Raw genomic sequence first — 15,232 nt, 5'->3', positions numbered from 1 at the left:
AACCTTCAAGGTTTGTCATAATTTTTTTTTTTTTTTTAGTGAGGCAATTGGGGTTAAGCAGCTTGCCCAGGGTCACACAGCTAGTAAGTGTTAAGTGTTAAGTGTGAGGCCAGATTTGAACTCAGGTACTCCTGACTCCAGGGCCGGCACTCTATCCACTGTGCCACCTAGTTGCCCTGCTATTGTCATAAATTGAGGCAGAGGTTAAGTGACTTGCCCAGGAACACACAGCTATTAAGTGTCTGAAGCTACATTTGAATTCAGGTCTTCCTGGCCTAGGGCCAGAACTCTATCTACTATGCTACCTATCTGTCTAAGGTTAAGTGACTTGCCCAGGGTCACAAAGATAGTGTGTCCAAAGCAGTATTTAAATCCAGCTTTCCCCAACTCAGAGTCTAGTGCTCTGTCCATTATGGGGTGATGCACTTGATTTAAGGTCAGTTTATTATGTATCTTACCTTACCAAAAAAAAAAAAAAAGATTGTGTTAGGCACTAGGGAAACAAATTTGAAAACTTGCATAGTTCTTTCCCTTAAGGGACTTATAGCCTAGTAAATGATAGCTACCACGTAGTGGGGTGATGGGCTAGGAAGATAAACATTGATAAAAATGAGTTAGGAAATGATTAAGCTTATAGGATAAGTCTGAGTTGCTAGAAAAATTCAAGGAAGAAGATACCGCTTCTTGGTGGGGTGCGGGAAGAGGGAATCAGGGGAAGCATCAAAGAGAAAATGGCACCTGATTAGGGTTGGAAGAAGACAGAGGAAAGATGAAGAATATTTAAGAAGTAAATAAACAGGACAATAAAAGATGAGAAATAGATGCTTTTCGACACAAGACCCAATAGTTTTGCTGCTCTAGTGCAAAGTGAAAGAGATTTGGTAAGATGTATTTTGATGTTCATTCAATTTCTTGTTCTTTGCTATTTCATTATTGGGTTAATTGTCTTAACAAGCTAAGTTATAAACATTCAATAACCAATCCCTGCTAGACAGGTCTCAGACTACCAAGAGCAAGAACTTTGGTGTGGAATCCTGGTGGGAACCGCTGCCTTGAGAGCCTAGTCCAGTCTCACTATGCAAATGATGCCACTTGTTTCCATAGGCAGCCAATGTCAGATCAAGTACCCCAATATGGAGGAGAGTGATGTTTTCATTCCAGTCTAACAGCTCTGAGGAAGCTAGATTGGGCCATCCAAGGGGACTTTCTAATATGTGTAAAATGGCTTTGTGATAACTTGGTCTTCTAGAACTCGAAGGTGGGAAACTCTGACCCTTCCACAAACTCTTTCTACCTACTGGTCTCATAAGAATCTGACTGTTCTGTTTTGTGGAGCAAGCTCAACCCATACTGATCCACTGAAATGAAAGCAAATTCCTTTTCAGACTTCAGTACACTAGGGCTTTTGAGAACTACTTATACTAAGTTTTAAAATATTGCTATTTAGCCCTAGGACAGGCTGAAATCATTGATTGATCTCTTTTATTTTCAAAGGGCCTAAGGTATGAGGTATATCAAGGTTTATCCCTGAAATTGTCCTAAAAATCAAAACAATGATTTTAATTTTTGTTTTCAGTAAGCATTCTTTAAACGAGCAATTACTGTTCCAAATATGGAGAGCCTGAAAAATAATATTGCTCATAAAAGGTGGTGTTATTTCTTCCATGCCCTAGACAAATGAAGGCAAATGTTGAAAACCAAAAGTTTTCAGGCTTTTGGTGCTGAGGCTTAATGGATAAAAATTTGAGACATACAAAGGAGAATTTAAAAAACATTAGAGAAAAATGTAAGTAAAATGTCTATTGAGGGGCAGCATGGAAAAGCAATGGATTTGGAGTTAGGTAACCTGGGTTCAAAGTAGCTAGATGGCACAGTGGATAGAGTGCCAAGCCTGGAGTCAGGAAGACCTGAGTTCAAATCCAGTCTCACTTACTAGCAGTGTGACCTTGGGCAAGTCACTTAACCTTGTTTGCTTCAGCTTTCTCATCTGTAAAATGAGGTGAAGGAAATGGCAAACCCCTCTAATATCTTTGCCAAGAAAACCCCAAATGGAATCAGAACAAGCTGGACGTGATTCAAACAACTGAACAACAAATAAACCTGGGTTGAAGACTCCTAATTAGTTACAAATCCCTAATCTCTGGGACTCAGTTTTCTCATCTGTAAAATGATAGGGTTATATACTAGAAGAGATTTCTTCCAGCTCTGAATAGATTACTGTATGAGTCTGTGCTTTTCTTCAGGGCTTGTTTTTGAGCACCACTGATTGGCCAATAGGTCCAGCCCAAGTGTCACTTGGTCTTTGTTTGGGTTTTGATGGCTCAGAGTGAGTGTCAATAGCAATTGTTTCTGTTTCAGACAGAAAGCCTGAGAATCTTCTCCTCCCAGTTTGATTTTTTTAAAGTAGGCAAACCAAGCTATCTTTTGCCTCATTTCTTACCTAGTGGATAAAGCACTGGCTTTGAAGTTGGAAGGACCTGAGTTCAAATCTCACCTCAAACTTATTCAACCCCAATTGCCTTAAACATACAGGGTCATCTCCAGTCATCCTGATGTATATCTTACCACTAAACCCAGGTGGCACTGGAGGAGAGAGTGAGGTTGGTGACCTTGCACAGCACTCCCTCACTTAAATCCAATTCAGTGCAAGTCATGACATCACCTGATGTCATGGTTCTCTTTGAGAATGAAGGACAAACAACAACCTAGCCTTAAATCACTGAATGGGGGTTGTCTCAGACAAACTGAGACCTGAGAAAGATCTTAACTAAAAAAGGCCAAGGTGTCCCCCTGCATCTGTGGTCATCTCCAGTCATCCTGACCCATGTCTTGTCACTGGACTCAGATGAGCCTGGAGGAGAGAATGAAGCTGATGACTTATCACAGCCCTCCCTCACTTAAACCCAATTCACTTGCAAGTCGAGACATCACCTTCCTGATGTCCTCTTTGAGAACAAAGAACAACAACAGTTTGTGAACATAAAGAAGGCATGGGAAACAATACTGATAACACTTCCTACAAAAACCAGTGCTTTATCTTTTTTGTACATGGCATGCCAAACTGGTACAAGAGACTTAACAATGATGACCTGCAGAGGTTTATTTTTTAAAGATCCTATTCTTCCTTGAATATTAAAAGGAAATTCTTTCAGCACAATTCTGCCATATAAAAATTCCACAGAAAGATAGAACCCAAATATTCTTGAACAATTTCCAAATTAGCTCTAAAAAATAATATTCTGAATTAAATTATGTTTGTCAAAGGAAGGCCAGATCACATGAATTCTAATGTGCTATAGTCATTCTAGTATTCCATGGGGCTTGACTCCATCACCTCATTCCCAGAATGCATGTGTTTTTCACCTCTGCCTCATGGATTCCTTCTCTTCCTTTAAAACAACCAGCCTTTTTTGCGGGGGAGGGGAGCAGACAGCTCTATTACAATGGTGGTTAATAATGAGCTTGTAGTCAAGGTCTTTTATATAAAACTGTTGTTCATACAGATCTACTTTTAGCTTAAATATGTATAAGAAGTCATTTAAAGTGACCTCTGAATCACAGAAAGTTTAGGTGACTTTTCCAAAGTAATAAACATAGAAGCAGAGCCTGGATTTGAACCCAGGTGTTCTGATTAAAAAACTCAATACACTTTCTACTATGACATCTTGTAAAGTGTTTTATAAGCCTTAAAGAGCTACATTCTTATCAGCTTTTTCAATGATATCATTACCACTATCTAGACTGGCATCTAAATCTACCATGATACCATTACAATTTCTACTTTCTTTTCTCTTTGCCCAAATGCTCTGCACCATGCTATTATCCCAGAGTGGTTCTTAACCTTTTGTATCATAGACTCTTTTGGCAGTAAGGTGAAATCCTTCTTAGAATAAAGTTTGAAAATACATAAAATAAAGTACACAGAATTACAAAAGAACCCAAGAGGTGATGAAATTAAATATGTAATTTTTTTTCCCCATCCAAGTTCATGGACCCCTGAAATCTGTCTATGATCCACTCATGGTTTAAAAAACTCTGCACTGGGATATATGGATTTCAATATGCATGTGTTAAGTCTAAAATTCTTGCTAGTCTGTCTAAAATATCTAATGAGCGGTCACCAATAAATTATAATCTTTAGCAAGAGTTAAGCTTTTAAGCATTTATTAAGGAAAATAAGAATTTGGTAATGAGAGAGAGAGGCCTACATTCATCTATCTATTAAAGGAGAGCGCATTTCTAGCTCCCCTCTCCGCCAGAGTCCACAAGAAAGAGCTCAGAGTCAGAGCGCCAGGCTCCCCCTTCTTCCTCCCACAAACAAATGTCACTTCCTGATGCCAAAGAAAAGATGCATGGTCTTGCCCTCAAAGACCTTCACCTCATGGGCAGAGCTCTTCTACAGTAAGTCTCCAGCAGGTGGCGTCATTCCAATCATTACACATGTATATACTCTGTAACCTCTAGACTTGTTCTTCTACTCATTTGAAAATAAAGGATATCATTCCATTGCCCATCTTAAACAAAGTCTTGGTAATATTTTAAAGTCATATTTATTTCTAAGGTTTAAAGATCAGCTTTCCTTCCTGTTATTGTCTCTTGTGAAATACTGGTCAGTTTCTCCACTTCTAGTCTTCTTTAATTGTCAGACATATTAACCTCCTTAATATATGGTCTTACATTTTTCTGTAAGCATTTACTCCCTCCCCCTCAAATTTCAGTTTAAAGCTGGCCTGTTTAGGGACCTTCAGAAACAATCTCTATGAGATGAACTGTGTAGCTGCTTTGAGTACCAATTGCATAGTGTTTTCATTTTTGTGTTTTGGAAATCTATTAACATTTTAGAGCTAAGAAGGATCATAGAGATGATTTCTTCCTACTCTCTCATTTTATAGATGTGGAAATGCAGGAATAAAAGAAACTGAATGATTTGTTCAAGTCACAAAACTAGTTGGTAACAAAGCCTGGAACTTAAAATTTTCTGATTTTCAGATTGGTGATTTTTTCATTATGTGATATTAAAGATTTTTAAAATTTTGACTAGAATTTGAAGAAAGCATGATTTGGATCTATGTTTCTTTGACATATTTTATGCATGATTTAAAAAATAAGAATAGTTTTTAAAAAGCTCATTTCTCTTTCAGTTTTTTGCCTTTCCATTCTCTCTTCCCCAAACTCCCATTCTAGACCCAATACTATTCTGGTTTACAACCTCAAAGTCATCCTTAATTTGTTCTTCATCATCAATCTCACTTCTAATCAGTAGCAGGTCTTGTTGATTCTACCTCCATATCTGTCTCCTCTTTGCTCATACTATAACCATCTCAGTTTTTGCCCTCATCACCTCTGGCCTGACAATGTCAGCAGATTCCTAACTGGTCTCCTGGCTTTCAGTTTCTTCCCTTTCCAATGTGTTCTCTACACAACTGCCCAAAGGACATTTGTAAAACCCAAGTTTGATCATTTCATTCACCCTATCCAAGAATCTTCAGTAGCTTCCTATTATCTCTAGGATAAAGTATCAAATCCTCTGGTGTTTGAAGGTTTTCACAAGCTGACTTGAGCCCATCATTCCAACTTTTCTTAGCAGAAAAACTGGAGTGCTTTGCCATTTCCTTCTCCAGCTCATTTAACAGTTGAGGAAACTGAGGCAAACTGGGTAAAGTACCTTTCCAGAGTCCCACAGCCAGTTCTGACTCCTGTGTAGCACTCTTTCCACAGCTTCACCTAGCTACCCTTACTGCACATTAATATTCTTTATTCACTCTACAATCTAGCCATACTGGTCTCCTTATTTCCTGTGCATGACCTTCCATCTCTTTCTGTACTTGCACTGACAAGGTACCTCATAACTGCAGTGCCCTCCTTCCTCATCTCCACCTCTTTCCTCCAAGGCTCTGCTCAAGTGCTGCTTCTATAGGAGGTATAACCTGATCACTCTCACCCCCAATTCCTTTTAACATGTACATAATTTTCCTCCAATGGAATATAAGCTCCTTGAGGACAGGGGCCACTTTATTTTTTTTTTCTATATGCACACAGTGGCAGGTATTTAATAAATGATTGTCAAGTTGAATTAGCTTTTGATTTTCTCTCTAAATATCCCAATTGAAACAATTAAAAATAAATGAGGGGACAGCTAGGTGGCATAGTGGATAGAGCACTGGCCCTGGAGTCAGGAGGACCTAAGTTCAAATCCGGCCTCAGACACTTAACACTTACTAGCTGTGTAACCCTGGGCAAGTCATTTAACCCCAATTGCCTTACCAAAAAAAAAAAAAATCAGTATTAAATAAATAAATGAGCAGGGGCAGCTAGGTGGTGCAGCGGATAGAGCACCGGCCCTGGATTCAGGAGGACCTGAATTCAAATCCGACCTCATACACTTGACACTTACTAGCTGTGTGACCCTGGGTAAGTCACTTAACCCTCATTGCCCCACAACAAAACCAAACCAAACCAAAACCAAAACCAAAAATAAATGAGCAACTGTGAAATTTTCTCTTTGTGTTTAAAAATCAATGTTTTGCAGGGTTTGTGTCTCAACACATAGTAGAGTCAAGAGAATGTCTGCCATCAGAGGACTTGATTTCAAATCCTACTTTTGACACTTGCAACCTACATGACCTTGTATGAGTCACTTAACCTTTCTATACCCTAACTTCTTAAACTGTGGGTCATGACCCCACATGGGGTTGAGTAACTAAAAGTGGGTATTGCAAAATATTTAGCAACAGTAAAAGGTTATGTATACCTATTTTATATTCCTATATGCCCAGGGTCACCTAAAAATTTCTTGGGTGAAAAGGAGTCACGAATGGAAAGTTTCAGAAGCCCTGCTCTACAAAAAATCAAAAAAAGAAGAAAAGAAAGAAAGAGAGAGAAAAGAAAAAAGGGGGGCAGTAGGTAGCACAGTGGATAAAGCACTGGCCCTGGATTCAGGAGGACCTGAGTTCAAATGCAGCCTCAGACACTTAACACTTAGTAGTTGTGTGACATTTGGCAAATCACTTAACCCTCATTGCCCTGAAAAACAAACAAACAAACAAAAGAAGCCCTGCTCTACACGTTGGTTTCCTCAGCTATAAAATGTGGATTTAAATAAGCAGACGATCTCTGTATTCCATTCCAGCTCTAATCAGTTATCTTATGATCCTATGATGTCTTGATGATCCTTGATGATAAACCTAAACTATAAATTCTTGGAGGGCAGAGGACACATAAGCTCTGGGTATTACCTCAAATGGCACAGCTACAGGACCAACAAAATGGTTAGTGAAAAGGACCACTTGTAAGTTTATATTGGAAATTATGTTTATGACACTATCGTGCTTATATACATGTGCACTGTAAAACTCCACCCCTCCCTTATTGTCCTTGGTCTGTATTTTTGCTTTTCAGTCCTCTTCAGACCTGTAACTGACACATGAATTGCATAATAAATAAACAAATGCTCCCCTAGGTAATTATTTAATGCTTTGGATAATTGTCTGTTGGCTATTTTAGGAAAACAAATCTAGAGTCTTATAATAAGAATAGATTTCCATTTCTCTTTCTTTTTTGAGTAGGTAAATATGGATTTCCTGAGCTAGGCTATTATAGGATAATTTAGGCAGAGGACAAGGATGCTTATTTGGTAGTGGGCAAACTAGTTGCTAATTCTGAAAATATTCCCTTTTGTTATGGATCTCAAGCCTGGGGTCTGGTTAATGTTATTAGAGCACACAGTTAATTAAGTTTCTACTTATGCTTCTCAATTTGGGATTTCTTAGAACTTTTAAAAAAGAAAACTATAGCGCGAGTCCGGGAGCAGCAGTCTCACATCTAACTCAGAACTCCTCGCAGCCTGACCAGCAACCTAGATTTCCCCCAAAATGGCAACTACTCTCAAGGATCAGCTGATTCTGAATGTCCTAAAGGAAGACCAGGTTCCCCAAAACAAGATCACTGTTGTTGGGGTTGGTGCAGTTGGCATGGCATGTGCCATCAGTATCTTAATGAAGGATTTGGCTGATGAACTTGCCCTAGTTGATGTCATAGAAGACAAACTAAAGGGAGAGATGATGGATCTCCAACATGGCAGCCTTTTCCTCAAAACGCCAAAGATTGTTTCTGGCAAAGACTACAGTGTGACTGCAAACTCAAAGTTGGTTGTCGTTACTGCTGGGGCACGTCAACAGGAGGGAGAAAGTCGTCTTAATTTGGTCCAGCATAATGTGAATATCTTTAAATTTATCATTCCCAATATTGTTAAATACAGCCCTAATTGCAAGCTGCTTATTGTTTCCAATCCAGTGGATATTTTGACATATGTGGCCTGGAAGCTAAGTGGCTTTCCTAAAAACCGTGTTATTGGAAGTGGTCGCAATCTGGATTCTGCCCGTTTCCGTTACCTAATGGGGGAGAGACTTGGTGTCCATTCTTCAAGTTGTCATGGATGGGTCCTTGGGGAACATGGAGACTCAAGTGTTCCTGTATGGAGTGGTGTGAATGTTGCTGGTGTGTCTCTGAAGAATCTTTATCCTGCTTTGGGAACTGATACTGATTCAGAGAATTGGAAGGAAGTTCATAAACAGGTGGTTGAAAGTGCTTATGAGGTGATCAAGCTGAAGGGCTATACTTCCTGGGCCATTGGATTGTCTGTGGCAGATCTGGCAGAAAGCATTATGAAGAATCTTAGGAGAGTGCATCCAATTTCCACCATGATTAAGGGCCTATACGGCATTCATGAAGACGTCTTCCTTAGTGTCCCCTGTGTCTTGGGGCAGAATGGCATTTCAGATGTGGTGAAGGTAACCCTGAACCCAGATGAGGAGTCCCGTTTAAAGAAGAGTGCAGATACTCTTTGGGGAATCCAGAAGGAGCTGCAATTCTAAAGTCTTTGAATGTGCTGCCACTTTACTGTCTAGAGAACATGACACTGGTTAAGGGATTAGGTATGATGCGCTTTTCATGTAGGTCAAATCTTTCCTCTGATTAGTGACACCAGAAATATAAAACCTATGAACACACTCTTCCTAACCTTAGAAATGGGGGAATAATACAGTGTGGCTACTTGTAAACCCTGTTTGCCTAGTGATGCTGGATATGTACAGTCTGGAAGTAGTTGTTAAACAGAGCCAGCACTGGCTCTCCAAACTCCCCCCCAGGTATATGACTGCCTGCCTTGTAGGTGCTGTAGGTTCTAGTAGGTCCAGAAGACAACATTCCTGGACATGAAACAACATACAGTAGTAAAACTTTGATGCATTGATTACCTTTGTGTTCCCTTCCATTAGGGCTCTCCAGCATGGCCCCATGTATCACCCTTCCAGAGGACCTGATTTTGTCTACCTATATCTCTCTCTCTCTCTCTCTCTCTCTCTCTCTCTCTCTCTCTCTCAATAGTTGTAAATTTCCATATTATATAAAAAAATCTATGTACAAAGGTGCAACTGATTCCTCAAGTGTCATACTAACCCTAATACTGAATAAACAACAAATAACTGAAAAAAAAAAGAAAACTATACCAGAAAATGTATTTCTTTTTGCTTTTTGACATGAGTATGTGAAAAAAAATCTGACTCATATTATATCTTCATCTTGGCTTCTTAAGATCACCCTCATTTTAACCCTTGGGAATTCTTCCAAAGTTAAAGTGACTTTTTTAAGGTCACTTACTCCATAAATCAGTAGTGAATGGGAGGGACAAAGAGAGATTACATTACTGACTCCTAATCTTTGCTTTTAATATACTCCCCCCCACCCTCCTGTCAACTGACATTGGTAGTATTTCACAAGGATAATAATAATTCACCTTTACTTAATAGATTGAGGTTTACAAAGATCTTTCTTCATGACAACCCCATAAAAGAAATGCATTTTTGTTCCTTTTTTATGGATTGAGGAAATTGAGACTAAGGGAAATTAAATGACTTACCCATGGACACCTAGCTACAAAGCATCAGAGCCAGATTCTAACTCGGATCTTGTCCCCCTGAGTCTAGGGTCCCCTTGGCTACAAGAAGAATTTAAGTTCCTTGAGGGCAGACATTGTTGCCATTTTTGCTTGTATATCTAATGTCTTGCATGGTGCCTGGCACATAGAAGGTGCTTAATAAGTGCTCATTGAACTGAATTCTTTCCTCCAGGCTTTGCTTGCTACTTGGACCTAAGGAGGCCTAGGCAGAATTCATTGATACCTTGGAGGAAACTTCAGCTTGGCAATTCCCCTTGTTTCTGGCAGCAAAGATTTCTTGGGTCACTCCCACCTTTCTTCCCCACCCTTCCACCTCCAAATTCAGTCCTTCATTACTTTGCATTATCTTTTGGGAGTTAGAGGGGAAAAAAAAACATTGAAAAAACCAATCCATGTCCCCATAGCTTAATTTTATACCTGAAATGTGAATTCATATAAGAACCTCTTTCTTCCTTGGTCTTGGCTCTGCCATTAGAACATTCCAAATACCTGTATCTCTTCATGCTTTTAAAGGCAGTAAATAAGCCAGTCCATTGAGTAAGTTTAAGAGGGTGTTATTGATAAGTAGCAATGGATGAAAGGTTCTGAAAGCTGTTGATCAGCCAGTGAGCTATCCAGTAGATTCCACAGTCAGATAACTTTCATGACAGGCAGGAGAGTACAAGTTAAGGCTTCTCATGTTTAGAGGAAGAGAATAAGGCCATGGAAATCTTGATCAGGGGCAAAGTGAAACAATACAAGTCAGTAGCTGTATATTTACTGACTCAGATTTTTGTCAAATACATATTCCCTTTCAGTGTGTTGATTTGGGAAAAGGAAAGAATACAGAAAAAAATGTCCCCTAACCAGAAGAACCTAATGTCAGTTATACTTTTAGCTGTTATTTAATGGGGAAAAAAAGAGATCATTACTAATGAAATCATACAACCTGACCAGAAGGGCATGGAATTTGTCCAAGGGGTACTGTGGCTGTGGTGTAGAATGTGGGCGGATGAGTTACAATAGGTAGTGATCCAGAAAGAGAGCCAGGGATATGCCCCTCTGAGACATCTAAAAGCATGACTAAGAACAAGTCAGCACAAACAATCAAGAAAAATGTGGTCAAGGAAAACACCAAGTGGGGAGCATTGAATTGGAAGGGAACATTTTGTGAAACGGTAACATCTACGTAAGATTTTTTGATTCTTCATTACACCTCACCCGAGGTGATCCAGGATGCTGGGAGAGCGTGCCAGCTGCGCCAGGGGAGGGAGGGGGTGCGGAAGTAAGTAAGGACACTTACCTACTAGGGTGCACTCCTGCCACTCCCGGGGCCACCCTGGAGATGGGAAAAGTCAACAATCAATCATACTAGCACATTCATGGAATTCTCACTGTGAAAGAGCTCTGAGCCTAGCGTCAAAGGACAGTAGTTCAAGTCTTAATTTGGACTCTTATAAATTTTGTGACCCTCATAAAGGCATCTCACCTCCCTGTGCCTCAGTTTATTCCTTTGTAAAATGTAATGCAAGATTTGTACTACAGACTTCACGGGTTTGTCATGAGTAAATCACCATGTAAACCTCTAATTACTTACATAAATGTGAAGTATTGCTATTATTATTCAAAGAATTAAAAATTGTCCTGGGTACCCTTTCCAAAGAGTTATATTGGCTATAGAATGATCTTTGACTTTTTGGAGCTTTGAAAAAAATGTTGATTTCTAGCCTTCATCTATTCATGCACTCATTTATTCAGTATTTATTGATTACTCACTATGTGCAGGGGCCTAGGCTAGGTATCATATGGGATAAAAGGGTAAATATGACACACTTACTTCTCCTCAAGAGTCTATAAGCTAGTAAGAGTATAAGACAGGGGCAGCTAGGTGGTGCAGTGGATAGAGCACCGGCCCTGGATTCTGAAGGACCCGAGTTCAAATTCGGACTCAAACACTTAATGCTTACTAGCTGTGTGACCCTGGGCAAGTCACTTAACCCCAATTTCCTCATCAAAAAAAAAAAAGAGTATAAGACAAATACAGAAATATAGGACAAGAAAATAGAAAAAGGAATAGTGAAAAAAGTATTATAAGGAATAGAGAGGACTACATCTGGTTTGGGGGAAGGGAGCTTAGGAAGGAAATCCATATGTATCAGGATGCTTTTTGAGTTGGATCCTGAAGAATTCACTGCAACCCTTCCTCGGCTGTAGAATGAGGATAATAATGCCTCTTTCATAGGGTTGTTATAAATATCAAATGAGATAATTTAGGTAAAGTGTTTTATAAGTGTCAAGTATGTCTCTCAGGGAGAAACCTGCCCTCAGTGGGGATTGCCATTAATGCTGAAGGCAGCACCTTTACATAGGGATGTGTGATCAAACTCCTGCATGGTCTAGAACCCTGAGACTACATCTCTGGGCTATGTTAAAGCAGGCTCCCTGGTGCTGCTTTTCTTGAATGTTATTTTTATGTATCTTCAAAATAAAATAAAACATACTTTATAAGGAATTGGGCCATGAAGGATAGGTAAGATTTTGACAAAGGGAAATTAGGGTGAGGGCATTCCAAAGAGAAAGAGCAACCTAAATAAAAGCATAGAAAATATAGGGCATATTGGGAAAACAATAAGTAGTCCATTTTGGATGCAGGGTTTTTTTTTTTTTTCCTTTATCAAGGTATTGGGAAAGATTTTTGCGTGTGTGCTTTGGAACAGAAACATGAGACTATTCTGTTTTGGAAAAGGTCCAAATTTTGTCCCCTAACTTGAAAACCCACCAAAAAACATGCAGAGTAATGAAGGTCTGAATTTGGACATAGGTGTGGGGTGGGGGAAGAAAGATATCAATGACCCAAGAACACTTTCCTTCCAGAAATGGGGAATTGACAGGCTGAAATTTCTCTGAGATATAAATGAATCCTGCTGGGACCTACCTAAGTCCAGGTAACAGTCACTGGACCAACCCAGGTTCTACCCCACTTGTTTGCTAAAGGGTGGGAAGGAGGACAAGGAATGAATTTGAATTCTACTTCTTTTTGCAATGGGAAGGTGGAAGAGGTGAATCCCAGGAACCAGTCCCAAAAAGGATCACCAGCTTTGGGGTAGACTAATTTTGGAACAGACCAAGAAAGAATTTAGTCAAAGAAAAGGGAACCTAACAAAGATCTTTGGCATGAAACACCAGTGAACTGTTAAAGATTTCTATAGCCTTGTGACTTTTCTTTGCTTCAGGGGCAGCCAGGTGGCACAGTAGGTAGAGTACTGGGCCTGAAGTCAGTTAAGACTCGTTTTCCTGAGTTCAGATATGGTCTCAGACTTATTAGCTGTGTAACCCTGGACAAGTCACTTAACCCTTTTTTGCTTCAGTTTCCTCATCTGTAAAATGAGCTGGAGAAGGAAATGGCAAACCACTCCATTATCCAGTATGCCAAGAAAACCCCTGCTCCAAGACAAATTTTGATTCAAAAACAGGGATTTTTTTTGCATACTTGCTCTTCTAAGTAAGTAATGTGGATCTTTTTTGGAAGTTTCCAAATAGGGCAGTCATTTTAAAAGAAGTAAGCATGATACAGCAGTTTGGGGCTGAATCTAGAGTCAGGAAGACCTGAGGTCAAATTCAGCCTCAGTGACATACTAGCTGTGTGACTCTGAGCAAGTCATTTAACATCTTTCCACCTCAGTCTCCTCATCCATAAAATGGGGGTTATAATAGCACAACACAGAGTTGTTGTGAAGATCAAGTGAGATAACATTAACATACAGCTCTTTGTAAACCTTAGAGTGAATCCAATATAAATGCCGGCTATTATGATAAAGCATTGATATCTTGGAGAGATTGCTGGACTAGGAGTCAGAAAAACATGTTTTACTGGCTTTGTCACTAATTACCTCTGTGACCTTGGGTATGTCCTTTAACCTCTCCAGGCCTGTGGAAGGGTTGGACCATATGATCTTCCATGTCTCTTCCAACTTTATCAGTCCATCACTTGGGGTACAAGGATATTCAGTCTCAGAAAGTGGCCCAGGTATTATTGCACTTTTAGCCAAATAAAACCAGTAATCAATGAATAAACCACTGAACCCGAACCAACCAGTTTACAGTCCTATATTAAACACCTTCTATGTGTCTGTCACTATGATAGGTTCTGGGGACACAAAAACAAAACAACTCTCATTTTAGAATGTTTCCTTGCAATCTGGTCTAACAGGGTCCAAAAAAACGAAGTTCTTTAAATGAGCTTTTCTTATATCAGAATGCAGAGATCTTGTACAGATGCCTGATTCAGGTCCTCTATCAAAGAAAGAGAACAATTCCACTTCCCTGAATAGTGACAAGGTCATTGTTCCATTATCCTAGGCATGGTAAGAGAGGTTTGTGGTTGTTACCTAAATCAAGAAGAGTAGCTTTCTGCATAGTTTGGAGATCAAAACAACAGAATGAAACTCTCCACGGTATTATTTAGTGGGGTGTCTCTCCATTATCCCCATACCATTTTCCTCATGAGTTTCTATTTCAGAAATACACACACACACACACACACACACACACACATATATATATATATATATATATATATATATGTATGTCTGTATATGTCTATGTATGTATGTAATGTGTGTATGAATATATTGGTTTGGGGGATAGGGGAGGCGTAATGATTGATTAAAAAGAATTTGTTAACTATCACTGTGGAAAAGTACAGTTGAGAAACATCAATTTCAGGTGTGAAAATGTGCTTTTCTGAACTGCAGTCCATGTTCTCTTTAAGAGACTGAAGGCTGTGCTTGTGTTTTAAAGAGCTGCCAGACTAAATATATTCCCCTGGAGAGTCTTCTGTCTCCTTATCACTAAACTTTAATGATCCTTTGTTATTTCCTCTGCTGGTTCCCATGATGCCTTCAATAGTCTAGAAGAGGTTAGAGTTGGGAACTATCAACACTTTTCCTTAATTAGCTGGAGATATTGCAGGTGCAGAAAAGGTCCTCTTCTATTTCCTCCAATTTCCTCTACGTCCCAGTTATTGTCAGTCTCTGCCAGGGAGCAGTTGGTGGGGATGGGGAGTATCCAGTATTCATAAGACAGCAAAAGTGCATTAGGGTAAAAAAACCAAACAAACACCACTACCACCACCACTATCACTACCACCATACACACACACACACCACCTCCTTATTTTAATTAATTAATTAATTAATTTTTGTGGGGCAATGGGGGTTAAGTGACTTGCCCAGGGTCATACAGCTAGTAAGTGTCAAGTGTCTGAGGCCAGATTTGAACTCAGGTCCTCCTGAATCC

General features: G+C 39.5%; 2 protein-coding genes across 2 annotated transcripts in view; one reads left to right on the top strand and one right to left on the bottom strand.

Moving 5' to 3' along the window:
- The window catches only part of STARD13 (StAR related lipid transfer domain containing 13), a 681,455-nt gene that overhangs the window by 361,265 nt on the left and 304,958 nt on the right, over positions 1-15,232 (bottom strand). Inside the window, exon 6 of the mRNA XM_043992799.1 lies at positions 11,238-11,273. Within this exon, the coding sequence (XP_043848734.1) occupies positions 11,238-11,273 (36 nt within the window). The remainder of the gene's footprint in view (positions 1-11,237; positions 11,274-15,232) is intronic.
- On the top strand, positions 7,799-9,347 carry LOC122746806 (L-lactate dehydrogenase A chain-like). The gene has a single exon (XM_043992805.1). It carries the CDS (start codon positions 7,872-7,874, stop codon positions 8,871-8,873), a length of 1,002 nt encoding a protein of 333 aa, XP_043848740.1. The 5' UTR covers positions 7,799-7,871; the 3' UTR covers positions 8,874-9,347.

This window comes from Dromiciops gliroides, chromosome 3 (assembly GCF_019393635.1).
Source record: "Dromiciops gliroides isolate mDroGli1 chromosome 3, mDroGli1.pri, whole genome shotgun sequence".
In the NCBI taxonomy this organism is placed as follows: Eukaryota; Metazoa; Chordata; class Mammalia; order Microbiotheria; family Microbiotheriidae; genus Dromiciops; species Dromiciops gliroides.
Note: the sequence above shows the minus strand (reverse complement) of the source record. Positions and strands in the feature narration are given on the sequence as shown.